General features: G+C 45.3%; 1 protein-coding gene across 1 annotated transcript in view; it reads left to right on the top strand.

Moving 5' to 3' along the window:
- Positions 1–6,839: 6,839 nt before the first annotated feature.
- Positions 6,840–14,530, top strand: part of LOC120803992 (PDZ domain-containing protein 4-like) — a 56,770-nt gene continuing 49,079 nt past the window's right edge. The window contains exon 1 of the mRNA XM_040153084.1: positions 6,840–6,899. Coding sequence (XP_040009018.1) covers positions 6,840–6,899 — 60 coding nt within the window. The remainder of the gene's footprint in view (positions 6,900–14,530) is intronic.

Genomic DNA, 14,530 nt, shown 5'->3' with positions numbered 1-14,530 from the left:
GGAGGAGGAGGAGGAGGAGGAGGAGGAGGAAAAAGCCATCGTGGAGAGGAAAATTAATTGTCGGCTGCAGGTTATTGGCTGGCTGTGCTGCCGTGGAGGCGGGGAGGATCCTGCAGAAGAAGAGGCAGCAGTGAGCTGCAGATCCGTCTACTGATTCCTGATCCACCGCAGACTCGTCGTAACATCCCTTCACACATCTGCGAAGAGCCGGGGCTGCTCCTACAGGGAGGGAAACGCTGGATCTGTGTCATTATTCTGAGCGCAAGAAGAGGAGGAGGAAGGCGGCGGCAGCAGCAGCAGGAGGAGGAGGAGAGGGGGAGGAGGCACGCCGGTGTGGAAGCTTTGCCCAGAGGAGGATCACCTTCTGTGGGTGCACTTGGAGGCTGATTCCCAGGGGAAATCAAGGAGTGGGTGGTTCCTAAAACATCTGGAAAGGTACAACTGGGGGATCTTTAAAAGAAATTTCAAATCAAATCGCCACAGATTATGTTTGGGGGTTTTTTTTACCACCGGCAGCAGGAAGATTGAGAGTTTTTATTTGTATTTGTACTTCTGAAGGTGCACTACGAGAATCCGTGTCTAATCAAGTCCTTTCTGCCAAATTTCATTTGAGCCCTGGAGCGAGATTTTCTTAAAAACAAGCGAGAGAATCTGTCACGGCGATAACAGCGTGTCAACTTGTTTGTGATACAAGTCAGTTTGTATTTTTACAAGATGCAGTTCTGGTGCAGCAGGTGGGTTTATTCTGTCTGGGCTACTACTGACAATTCTTTACAGTATCTATTAATCTTCAGATTATTTTCCTGCTTTAGTGGTTAATGATTTAGTCCACAAATCGTCAGAAAATGGTCAAACTTCCCATCACAATTTAAAATGTTGGCTTCAAGTTGCCTGGTCGGTCTGTTTTACAGCCCAAAACTCAACCTACTGTTAAATGACAAAAGGAAAAGCAGAAAATCCTCACAAGTGAGCAGCTGGAACCAAGTAATGTTTGGCATTTTTACTTCACAAATGTTGCTCATTACTCGATTGTCAAAATAGTTTCTGATTAATTTTCTGTTGAACGACTAATCTAGTGGTTCGCAACCTTTCGTGCTTGAAACAGACCAACGTCTACCTGTAACCCCCCCAAAAAATCACTCTCTCATAAAAGAGGGATTTTTTCCCCCAGTTTATTTGAATGTTTTTCAAGAGACTAGAACTGATTTAAATGACCCAGTAATTCACAAGAAAAAAGCAAAAATCAGAGGGAAGTCTGACAACTGAGCAGAATTTTGTGACGCAGAAAATATGTGAAAATATTTTCTCTGCTTAAATTCTCTGCCCTGTTAATAATCTCACAGCCGCTCAGATTGAATGTGCAACCACCGAACGGATCAATCAATAGACTGATCGTTTCGGCTCTGAATTTGATTTCTTTTGGAAACAGGTTGAAACACCCTCACCGCGCCGGCGGATTCTTTCACTTTTCTTTAGTAAAGACGATTTGATAAAAGCGACTTGATAAAATGGAGATTTAGTGTTTCAGTGGTCATCTTCACACACAAACTGTTGCTGGGGAAAAAAACCTGTAAAGTATTGGGTAAAGCCACTGATGAAATTCCAAATTATGAATAGGGAAAATCAATTTTAGCCGGCTAAACCTCTTCCCTTAAGTGGCACAAAAAATTTGAAATCTGAGCAGGAAGAAAGAGTCAAAATTCAGACAAAACTGCAAAAACTCTGTGTGTGTTCAAGTCTTTCATCTGAACCGTGTGTAAAACCAGTAACAATCTCATTTCTCTCTCTGTTCCTCTGCATCTGTGTCCAGGAGCGAAACTAAGCCAGATTTAACCTCTGTAGAAAAATGTCGGAGCAGCAGAGGAAATCGAGGCATGAAGGGAGGGAGAGGGGAAGAGAAAAGGCTGATGGTCGGAGGATCTAGCTCTACTAGAAACCGGCAGGATCCAGCTCAGTCTGCCTTCCACTCCTGGAGGAGGATTTCTGGGGAGTAAAGTGGGCTTCATTGCAGACAGAAACCAAACCAGTCTTCACCTCTCTGGATTATCAGTCCTGAAGGAGAATTTTGTGGATATAAGAGTTAAGCTGCACTGGTTCAAACTCAAACGCGTCCTAGAAAACTGATCTCTCCAGCTCAGCAACGGACGTGAAGACACTTGGAATTCAACGTGAGAGCCAGAAAACCCTGGAACGTTCCACTAACTCGTAAAGTTGAGATATTTCGTCAGGCGGGGAAGCGGCGTGGTCTCTGCGTAGTGGCACCTGGGGGAGGGACAACAGCATTTTCTCCAGTCACTGTTGTGCGTTTACTGGCCAACAAGATATTTGTTGATAGGAGACGAGCCTGTGCGAGCACCTACAAGTCAAACAGAGCAGAATTTTCCATCTTGGTCGAAGATCCATCCGGCTGCAAAAAAACCTCTTTAATTTTCCTGTTTTTTAATAAAAAGCCCAAACAAGCTTGAAGGAAGGGACGTTCTTGGATGACAAGTCTTTATTACTACCCTCTTTGACCCTTCTGTTCCTCTCCATCTCATTCTCTAGCTTCTCTTTGGAAAGACTTATCTCTTCTACCTCCTTTTCTCTGCACGCACATGTGGCGTCCTGCCCCTTTTTTTCCTTCGCACCGTCTGACAGGAATCCCGAGAGGATCGAGTTGCGTGGAGAAGGTGCTGATGGCAGATAACAGCAGAGAGGCGGCGGTAGACGGATAAAACCAGATAAGTGACGCTCAGTGACAGGATCAGCAGGTAGCACAGGCAGAGCTCAGGCTGAACGTGCTGGATTTCCTCTGCAGAGGGTAGGCGTTGTCTGTCATCCTTCTGCAGGCTAATTCCATCCCAAGGACCGTCTGTGGGCGAGGTGGGCAGTAATAAAACCGGAAGGGGGGAGTTAGATGCTCGTCTCTGCAGAGCCTCACCATGGCAGAGGAAAGAAGGAACAGAAGTAAAATCAGTCAAAGCATCACTTGCAACTGCGTTTTCTCCGTGGAGGGACAGTAAATGCACCAGACTGTTAGAAAAGATCCAAATTACAGATGAATGTGGGGCTCGGAGATTTATCTTCCAAGAAACCGTAAATACGTCTGAGCTTATGAACAAATGGGCAACAGGGGCGTGAGTTAAACAAAGTTTCCACAAAGTTTCCACAAGGCGGCAGAACGTCGAGCTCTTGCAGCTCATTCTCAGACCGAAAACCTGCAGAGAGAGAATAAACAAAAGGGCCCGGAGAAGGTCAAGACGGAATCCCACAGGAAACTAAAGCAACTGGAGTCCGAAATGTGGGAAGATGCACATCGAAATGGAGAAAGAAGACTTCGGGAATAAGCACAGTGGTTGATCCACCCTTAACTGAACCGCTGCTCCTCAAACCGATCGACGCAAACGATTGTAACCATACACAGGGAGAGGCATCTTTACAGGAAGCTAAAGTCAAATCAGCATCCAAACGGCAGCTGAGAAGGAGACAAATTCAAGCTGCGAGAGACGATAAACTGAGCTGAACTGGATGGAACAGGGTCGCGTTGACACATAAAAGTAATCGAAGACTGCACAAGTTCGACTGCACAAAACCTCCTTGGGAACTTTGAATATTTTGGATACAAACGCTGCAGAAACTGCAGGGATTTCTCTGGTCTGGTCTTGTGGAAAAGCCACCACATTTCTCAGATTAAGTTGAGAAAACGAAGACTGAGAGTAAATTGATTAAGTCACCACTTAAAGCACAAACACCACATTGACTAGAAATTCCACTCTTGGCTCCAAAATCCACATGTTATCGCTACACTGCGAAGATCATCCCGTTCTTTAAGCACAAATAGAGTTTTATCCTAATGACCCCACATTTAGCTGCTAAAAGCTACCAAAGGAAAAAAATAGAAAAAAGATAGAAAAGCACAAAGAGTCTTTATTTCACTCAAATGAAAAACCTCCGCTTCCTCAGAATTCTCACAACCGGTGAGTCTGTTGATTGGAAAAGTCGCTCTGAAAGCACAAATTAGGAGAAAAACTCCCTTCGAGCAGGGACTCAGTGGCTAAAAACACGGTTTTGCTCAAAGTGGCTCTGACGGATTTCAGCATAAATACTCAGGAGCTAAAACCATTTTGTATCAGTTTTCATGACTGAAAAGACACTTAGATATCGAACGTTAACATTTGGGCCTTAACATCCACCACAGGGCGGGGGCTTAGCTACACCTCTCAGCTTGATTTGTGTTGATTTTCTGTTTGCTCTTGGTTTGACAAAGATTCAGTTGCTGATATTTTTAAAAATTTTTGACACAGCACAACGAGACCAGGACCTTTACAGAGGAGCAGGAAGCTGGTTAAACCTCCAAACCAATGCTAACGTCGGAGGGGCCTTATTTGTTTAGGTGTCAAATCTTTAAACCCAGTTAGGTTTAGATGAATGACTAAATATTCCATGTTTGACTGAAAATCAATGACTTTCTCAAGAGCGTCTTCTCGTCTCTTCTCTTCTCAGTCTAGAAGCATAAACGTTCCTGTTCAGAACCCGTATTAAAGTTCTTGCTGCCTCTGATATTTAATATTTCAGATCTAAATCAGCAGTCTATCTGCTGCAGATCATCTCCTGTGCTCTCTTGCCAGTCTGGGGAGAAAGGAAGTGGGCTTAAACACTCGCTGATATTCAGATGAATTATTGAAGTGAAGTGAAAACTGCTGGAACAGTTTACAGCCTCGAGAACTCCTTAATCATCACCGGCCCTGTTTCCACCGTGGCTTCAAACCAACCTCAGGGGTCAGAAAACTCATCATTTGGCCGGAGATATTTAACATTTAAGTGTTTTGTAAAGATCTTTGAAAGGTTATAGCCTAGAAAAACCCCTGTAACTGGTTTGACTCTAGGCTTATCCACTTCTACGAGGTGAGCAGGTGTCACTTTGATCCCGGCAGAGCATGAGAAATAAAAAAAACGATGCTTGAACACTTTATTCCTTTGTCAGTTTTCTTGCAGTTTGCCAGAAGACCTTAATAATCTCATAACTCAAATAGAGAGAGCACTAAATTTGGTCAGATTTTTACAGTGTCCTTTCATTCATCTGTCCTCTACCTTTGGGCTGCACGTTGCAAATGGACACTCATCCATCTATCAACTTTTTACAAGCCCCGGGGAGAGAGGATAAATCTGATCGATTGTGTTTTTGTCTCCCTTCTTTGGCCGGTTGAGCTACAAACTTGGCTCGTGTATGTTTCTAACAGCTTGAAGTGCGAAATGTTTGACTTAGTCCCCGACGCTGAAATTGGTTCCCGGCACTGAGATTTAGATTAAGTGACAGTGAATGCACCGGAGCCTGTTAGGAAAGATCCACGTTTCAGACGGCGGCGCAGGTGAAATAAAGGGACCTTGACACTAAAAATCCTTTCTCCCGCTAAACTGTGCCTGAAACGTCCGTTTACCAGCAGAGGAGATAACGTGGACTCCCTCAGCGGTTTGAGTGATACCTGATGATGCTGTAGACACACACATACCTGTGCGCGTGAGCGTGCACACCAAGGACAAACTGAAAACAAACACACCCGCCAGAAACGGCAGTGTGAACGGTGTGTAGGTGGAACTTGATCAGAAACACAAGGCGGCACACTGATTAAGCACACACACCTTCGTCTCTCCGGAGACTACGCTCCCCCTCCTTCATCCCTCCGTCACCCTCAGCAGGAACAATTCAACTGGAGTTTTTTTTTTTCTTTGGGACTCGAACAAACTGATTTTTTTTTGTCTTCTGCCTCTTCATCTCCCTCCTCTTCATCCCCTGCAGGGCTGAAGCAATCTGCAACGCATGAATAAGAATTAATTTTTCACCGTGATGAAAAGACACGGCGTCTCGCCTCCTTGCCGCCCGCAGCACAACAGATAAAAGCTGTTTGCTTTGAGGAGCCGTTTGAGCATCACAGCTTCAACACAGGACAGAACAATGTCCCGCTCCTTTTGTCTTCCGTTTCATCATTGTTTGTGCCTGCGAGCGCGACACGTTGAGAAACACAGGGGTGGGTTTTGCTTTTGTCTTCAGAGTGACAGAGCAGAGGAGAGGAGACAACAGGAAGTGAACTCAGCTTGACTCTCAGCTGGGTTTTTATCAGAAGTGACACTTTTTTCAAACAAAGACGGACGTCTTTGTCGGAGAAGTGGTGAAGTTTGACAGATAAAACCATCTGTGTTTGTTTTAGGGAACTCAATAAAGCACATTTGGGGATTTTTGATGAAGTGGCTCCATTTTCCGTGGGACCCCTTAGTGTTTTAAAAGAGAAAAAGCGAGACTACGCTTCCCTTCTTTTGAGCATATTTGCCAAAAAACTGAGAGAAAATTCCCTTTTGTCAGGATATTATCTTTTGCAGAAGAACCACTGAGGCTACACAGATTATTGTGGCTTTTATAAATAAACCTGGAAAACAGCAGAAGACGTCTGAATCTCACTGGAACGTCTTTTAATGAACAGCTTGGACTGATCGCTCAGTTTCGATGAATCTTCCTACATAAAGGATCTTTGTCAGCAAGGATTTCAACTTTGACCAACACCTCAAATCTGATTCAACTTCTACGACTTGACCCCTTTCAACTCCGATGACCTTATCTCAGCCTTAGACTCCGTTGTCTGCACAAACATTTATCTCTGTGAGGGTCATTTCGGGTCAAAGGTCAGAGGCTGACAATCAAGAAATCAGACAGCGAGGACTGACCTGAAGACACCCGACTTGAAGGTGAAAAGGTCAGACGGACGAGCTGGATTACAGCTGTCAGTTGCTTCCTGCGGGACCTGCAGAGACAGAAGGGAAGGGACGGAGAGAGACGGAAAGAAAGGGGACGAGTGTCAGGCGTCACCATGGGCTGCAACATGTGTGTGGTCAAACGTCCGGAGGAGCAGTACAGGATCATGTTCCAGGTAAGAGATCTGAGGACGTTTGTGTCCTTTTTCTGACCCATCAAACGTCATTTGCTGATCCAAAAGGAAAAGAAAGGATGAAACCAAAAAACCAGTGAATGGACATTCACTCATTATCGGACCATTGCTTAGGGCCCCTGTCATTTCAGTTTATGATGCACTTCAGAGGTGTATAGGGTATTAACCAAGAAACGAGCAAGTCTTGAGGCCCCCGAGGGCCTTTCCCGGTCTGTAATGCAGCCTGGAGCCTGTGAGAAACAAAAACGTGAGTTCGGTTGTTGCAGCCAGCTCTTGAATCTCAGAAACGGAAATGCTCCTCAGTGGTACAAGAAGTACTCAAGTCTTTGAATTAGGGAAATTTGAAATACTCCGCCCTCGGTCAAAATGTTACTGAGGTGAAACTGTACATATAACACTCCGAATATACTTTAGGTACGACAAGCAAAGGTAATCGTTGTGCAGAGATACTGTAATTATTGATGCCTCAATGTGTACATCACTTGAATGTTGGAGCCGGTAAGTGACTGTATAGGCTTCTGGGATCAATAAAGTCTTATCTTGGTCTATAATAATGCATCATAATTGAGCTGCTGTGTTACTAATCTGGATCTGCAGAGTAAAAAGTACAGCACTTGCCTGTGAATTGAAGTGGAGTAGAAGTATGAAGTACAATGACCTCAAAATCTTGTTTAGGGACAGTATTTGGGTGAATGAATCATTACACGCAGTGGTTTTTATTTTATTTATTTTATATGAAGTATTTTGGCAAAAAAACAAGAAAAAAAAACAGGACAAATAATGAATTGATTAGATTAGAGAGAGAGGAGGAAATGAACGTAACCTGATTTGGAGAGAGAAATGAAGGTTTCAGCAGAGATTGTGTGTGTGTGTGTGTGTGTGTGATATTCTAGAGGAAACTACACTGGCATTCATCACTGCAGGTTGGTCTGGTTACTCTCTGTAAAGGTCACGGTTTTATCCTGCTGGGTTTTTTTGTTGTTTTGTTTTTTTTTCCAGTGGAGGCTGAAAGTCACAGAGGACTCAGGACTGAGATCCTGCTCACAACCCTTTGCTTGTTCATGGAAAACAGCGTGTGTGTGTGTGTGTGTGTGTGTGTGTGTGTGTGTGTGTGTGTGTGTGTGTGTGTGTGTGTGTGTGTGTGTGTGTGTGTGTGTGTGTGTGTGTGTGTGAGAGAGAGAGAGAGATGGTGTGAACGTGCATGGATGATCGTGCTTCCATGCATTCATTTGCAACACTTCAGTTCAGATCAAAAGAAAATGTAAATCCATTTACATTTCTCTAAATCCTCTTTTACATTGTTTTGAACGTTTGCTTTATCTTGATGCTTTCACCGTTTACCGTCCCACCGCTGTTGTGTGGGCAAATCAAGTTCACCTGAAATGAAACGTGAGGCCAAATTCCCAGTTCTGATCTGATGACTACTGTTCATTGTGGCTTACTTTCACTATGTAAAGTGTAAATCTTCTTCCATTCCACACATTACACTCAGTGAAACAGTGAAATAAAAAAAATAAAAAAAAGACAACTTTCCAGCAACCACAGCTCCCTCTTAAGGAAACCCACCATTACACAACGCCTGGCAATTCACAGACTAGGGTCCGCCCTCATTTTCAGCCATTAAATCAGAAATCGGACACGAAAAACTAAACTTTCTCCAAATGATCTGTCACTGGAGAAGCACTGGCCGAGTAAACCTAGCCAGCAAACGTCACCTCAGACAGAGTTCTTGTTAGGATCCCGTTCACGACGCCAGATTGTTGAAACGCTGCAGCTACGAGGTGAAGATAATACCAAGGTCTCAGAGGTTGAGACTACATGCGTGTACCTGTTCAGAAGTGATTTGAAGTGACCATTTTTTAATATCCACCAAATACACCCGCAGTCGACTGTTGGCTTCAAGTGAAGTGTTTTTCATAGAGACGGGGGCTTTAGTAGCCTGGGGGGGGGGGGTAATGAAAGGAGGGTGTGGTAGTTTTCCAGTGAGAGGTTGATCACGGCTGTCGTCGATAACTTAAGGTATCGACGACAGCCTGCATCGTTGTACTGATGAGTTAAGAGTCAGCGCTCTGGCAAGTTTTAACCACAAGCTAACTGTACTGCAGCAACACGCTGGTTAACGCTGCGGGTAACTTTACGCCAGAGATCCCCTTATCCGTGGTGGACGTGGCCCCGTTCCCAGCTTCGAGAACCGCACAGTACGGCAGGCTGCTCTGCACCAGCCAGCTGTGATGGAAGGGGTATTCTTTGCCTTCACTTGAGTGAAAAGGACCAATACAACAAAGCGAAAAATACTCCGGTACAGGTAAAAGTCTAGCATTCAAAATCCTAAAGTACAGAGGTATTATTAGCTGAATCTACTTAAAGTTTCAAAACGAACAGTTCTGGCTCTGCAGCCAAATTTCCCCTGTGGCTGATTATTATTTGACATCATTAGAATTTTAATGCTTGTGCATCAGCGTGTGAGCAGCATTTTTACTGTTGCAGCCGCCTGAGGAGGAGCTGGTTTGAGCTACTTTATACACTGTTCAGTGGGTCGGTCCATTGGTTCCCAGCTCAGGGGTCGGGCCCCCCCAGAGGGAGAGAGGAAAGAAGAAGAAACTAAGCTCCGATACCCAGTCAGCACTGATTTTTACCGACTTTACTCTAATCTTTGGGTTTTTTTGTGAAATACTGGATAATTTGACTTCTTCAGGGCTCGAAATGTTATTTAAACAAAAGCGTCGGGAAGTTCAGAGGCTAATCTGTTTTTGGTGGAAATCTCATAGGCAAGGCAACTTCATTTGAATAGCATCCTTCAACAACAAGGCAGTTCAAAGTGTTTTACACAAGACACAGAAGGCATTAAGAGAGAATTTAAAACAAGCACTGCTGCTGGTTTTCATGGCTCAGACACGGAGGAGCTGTCAGTGGTGCGAAAAGCAAGTCCAGCCGCCGCTCTCGTACTTTCCCGCCGAGCACTGCCTGGGTCATCTCTGCCTCAGATCTCATTTCGACCAGGATCGTTGTGGTTTGTTCTGCACAGTTTGGGACAGAGTAAACACCCCATTAAATATTCCAAAAAAAAAAAAAGGAAAAAAAGAACAGTGTTAAATATTAAATATCCATGACTCACACACAGTATGCGTCTAGATGCTGTCTGAAGCACGACCCTCACGGGAGAGCTTTAATCTGCTTGTAATGTTGATGATTTGATGGCTCCGCTGGACTGTTTATCAGCCGGATCGTATCTTTTGCGGCGGAAGGCTAAAAGCAACGGCATTAAAGGAGTTCACAGTAATGTGAGCCGATGGAAGCAGTTGGCGATGTCGGTGTTGTAATGCTCGCTTCAGTTTTTCCCTGTTGATTAATTTGGCTTTGTCACTACGAGGCGTTGAGTGGAGATGGATGAGGGAAGAACCGGAATCAAACGATCTTAGCATGAGGCTGCGACACGAGAAAGTGTGAAAAAAGTGGAGGCGGCTCCCGGTGCGACGGCGTAAAAGCATGAGCTGCAAATGTTAAGCAGGACGTCAGCTCGTTTGAACACACTTTACATAAACCTCTGTGGTTTCTGACGCCGGGTTTGATGTTTCAAACGGGCTGAAGCTGCTCAGCGTGTCGAGAACCATGTGAGGGTTCAGGAAACGTGTCGACCTCCAACTGCACATGTTTATGGAGGAGCTGCAGGCCTGAGCTCCCCTCATACATAAAACACACACACACACACACACACACACTTTCATATCCCTGCTTTTGTCTCCAGAACACCTGTAAACTTTCTTCTTCTTTCACCTTCTCACGCACCAAGCGAGCACACGTCTCCTTCACTTCTCACGTATTGAACACAGTGTGAGCCGAGCTCTACGCTCAAACACACTCTCATGGGTATTTACATGGGTCCGACTCACACTGTTGCACACGAGTGCGCCACGGAAATCCGTCTCTCCTGCTGTCACAAGTACATGAACACCGACACTCTCTAATGCAGTTACTTGCTTTGTTCTCTCAGCTCAATCTGTACGTTAATTACAGAATCCTCAGTCTCCTCGGTTAAGTCTCTACGACCTTTGCGCACCTGGATTTGGTCACATTCTCCCGTTCTTCGTGGCAGATCCTCTCAACCTCCGTCACATTGGATGGGGAGCGTCTGTGATCTGCCACCTTCAGAGTCTCTCCCCAGATTTTCTGTGGGGTTTAAGTTTGGACTTTGGCTGGGCCACTCAAGGACGGTCAGAGACTTGTCCCGAAGCCAGGCCAGTGTTGTCTTGGCCGTGGGCTTCAGGTAGAGGTGACTGTCGTCCCACGTCCCCCAGGTTGCGTGCACTCTGGAGCAGGTTTTCTTCAAGGACCTCTCCGTATTCGGCTCCGTATTGGTATTAGCCACACGATGAGCAGTGGCTGGTGGCACAAAGAAGTGAGGCTGTTCTGAGAGCAGAGGGAGGCCCCACCCAGTATTAGTATGGTGTTCCTAATAATGTGCTCAGTGAGTGCATAACTGTGTGTGTGTCCCCCACTTCTGAAACGAACCGAACTCACACCCTTGTAAACGGCTTCGCCCGGCAATATAAATATTTTACTGCCCGGCGCGGTTGCGGATACTCGTGCATTTTAAATAAAGGACAGGAAAAGGCAGGCAGGCAGGCGGGACCCAAACCTTTGTGTGAAGTGTACAACAGTAAAACCAGCCTGCTGGTGTTAATAGACTGTCAGATACTCTGGGATGCAGCTGAGGGTCATTTTACTGTTGCTTTATTTTTTCCAAGTATCAGTCGACTGAAATGTCTCTTATTCTTACTCCTGTACTCCCTGCTACTAACTTTCATTGTACTGGTTTTTCTTCATACTCGTCTTTCCCCTCATCTCCTCCCTCCCTGTCTTAGACACACACACACACACACACACACACACACACACACACACACACACACACACACACACACACACACACACTCACAGATGGCTTCCTCTCCCCTAGCAACAGTTATACAGTTTTTGGCTTATTATGCCCAACTGTCTCACCAGCGCGCACACACACACACACACAAGCACACACGCACACCCTCTCATATGTAGCCAAGGTGACTGGGGACATTCAGTGTGTGTGTGTGTGTGTGTGTGTGTGATTGCTTATCATCTTCTCTTCAAATCTCATGAGGTCATCAGAATCCATTACAGACCTCATTAATCACACACACACACACACACACACACACGCACGCACTCGTAGGATCATTCACCCTGAACATGCTAGGCTAATTATAGATGTGGTTTTGCATTTCGCTCACAAAGTCAATGGAAAGATGTGATTGGATGCAAACAGACGTGGGTTCGCACCTGATGAAGACGGAGCATCTGCACATTTTACAAATATTTTAACTTGGGAAAATCCCCCATAACGCTAAAGCGGTTTGACCCCGTGTTAAATGATGAAAAAGGAGAGAAACCAGAGGACCCGACGAGTCCAGTCCTTCAGGTAGGTCAGGAACTCGTCCGCCTCATGTACACAGGTGCGGCCGCGTCGCGGTCCGACCCGGTCACGTCGGCATCGAGGTTTTAATGTCCTCTGGAAGCCTGTCAGTCGGAAAGACGGACAGATGATTGGCTTTGTTTTGGTGTCTGGAATAATACGGCTCCTCGTTTTCCTCCGCTCTGACAAGGAACCCCAGGTCATCCATGTCGACGCAGCGGTCCGGACCCGATGCCGACTCCTGGGCTACTGAAACCCGCGACATTGCCTCCCTCCTCTCTCGCTCTCTCTACTCGACTCGAAGTTGGAAAACAGGACTATGCAGAAACCCACAAGTTTTGTCTACAGGTGGTGACATTTGAAGAAATGTGTTTATGTCGATGGCCTGTTGCCTACGTTTGTGCGGCACTATGGAGAAAAACTAACCTGGATATAATCATATGTACGTACGATAACACAGTCAAAAGTAAGAGCTTTGCAATGTTTTTTGATTGTATTGAGGCGACTGACGATAAATGTAGGCATTTATTTACACACACTTGTATTCCACGCTCCAGAGACGTATAGATAACGGGGCGGGAAAAAGAGCCCGCGTGAGATGGACCCGGTGGACACATGGCACCCGACAGCCGTGACGGAGCCGTAACGGATCCTGTGTATCCTGGATCCCGGATCCTGTGTGCATTGGCTGTAGCGCGATCGGTTGGAATGAAAACCCGGGCCTGTTGGCTCTCAGCACGCCGACGCCACGCCCCGGCTACGTCATCGAACGTCACCACAAACAGAAGCGGAGATGTTTCTTTCGTGTGTGAATGGAATCCCTGTTGTCCCATGTTGACTCGGAGCATTTGAACGCCTCTCCGGTGGCTTCAGGCTCCTCGTGTCTGAGTGAAGCTAAACGGCTGCTGGGAAGCAAAGAAAACCTCGGTGTCTGAAGTGAAAATCAAACATCAGGAATCAAACCGAGCAAATCCAAGAGAAGTGTGTGTGTGTGTGTGTGTGAGAGAGAGAGAGTGTGTCCCTCAGGGCTCTCTGGAGCTGTAGAGGTGTGTGTGTGTGTGTGTGTGTGTGAGCGTGTGAGCGTGTTAGAGCTGACAGGTGTAGAGGCTAATTTAATTTCATTCCATTTCTTTGCTGCCTGGGCCTGTCTGGACACCACAAACACACACACACACACACACACACACACACACACGTAAGCCCCGCTTATGGATACAATAAATACAGACACACCTTGTCCAACTGCACACTAAACACACTAAACATACAAACATACTCACAGCCGAATAAAAATACAAGTAGAACCACACTTTCCTTTCTCTCCATCCTCTTCATGCTCCTCTTCTCTCTGTGCTTTACCGCTCCACTTTCACTCCTTCCCTCTTCCTGTGTGTATCTTTCTGTCCATCTATCTACCTGAGTTTATCCTTCTGTCTCTTCTTTTTCTCTTTCTCTTCCTCTGTCTTTTTCTTTTCTCCTGGTCATGTTTCTTAAAATTGGAAAATTAAACAGTGGGTATTTTATTTATTGCGTCTCTCCATTAATCTTCCTATTCTTCCCCTCCCCCGGAATCTATCTATCTTTCTATCTCCTGATCGTTCCTTCTCTTTCTCCCCCCTCCCTCCATTCTTCATTCTTCTTTTCACCTGATCTACAGTATCTCGGACTCTTATTAACGCCGTCTTTCTCTCCCTGTCTCCGTTTTTAATCTTCTACCGCTTGTTTCTCTTTTCTTTATTTCTTCCAGTCTCTCCATTCCTTATCTCCCCTTCTCTTTCTTTCCAGTCTTGTTTTTTTTCCCAACTTGGCATTAAGAGACTTTCTAACACATTTCGTTTTGCTCCTAGAATAACTCTATTTCATCACTGCTCTCTGATTCCATTCCTTTAAATGCATTTATTCCAGTTTCCTCATCTTTTCTTTTTGTTTGTGAGTATTTGAGTCTTCATACATTTTTTTATTTATATGACCTGTATTTTATTTCTATTTTTTCATGTTTCATACTGTACATAGATGAATCCACCGGCAGAGCTGAGCTGAAAGTTTGAGTTGATCATGCTCAGAAATCGCCCCCTCAAACAGGTGAGGGTGGCCAGCGTGAATGCAGACGTTATTCAGTCTCTATTCAGAAACTGGTCATGATGCCAGCTTTGAGGAAAAAGCA

Source organism: Xiphias gladius, chromosome 18, assembly GCF_016859285.1.
Source record: "Xiphias gladius isolate SHS-SW01 ecotype Sanya breed wild chromosome 18, ASM1685928v1, whole genome shotgun sequence".
Classification (NCBI taxonomy): domain Eukaryota; kingdom Metazoa; phylum Chordata; class Actinopteri; order Istiophoriformes; family Xiphiidae; genus Xiphias; species Xiphias gladius.
This window is presented reverse-complemented; position numbering and strand designations above follow the sequence as displayed.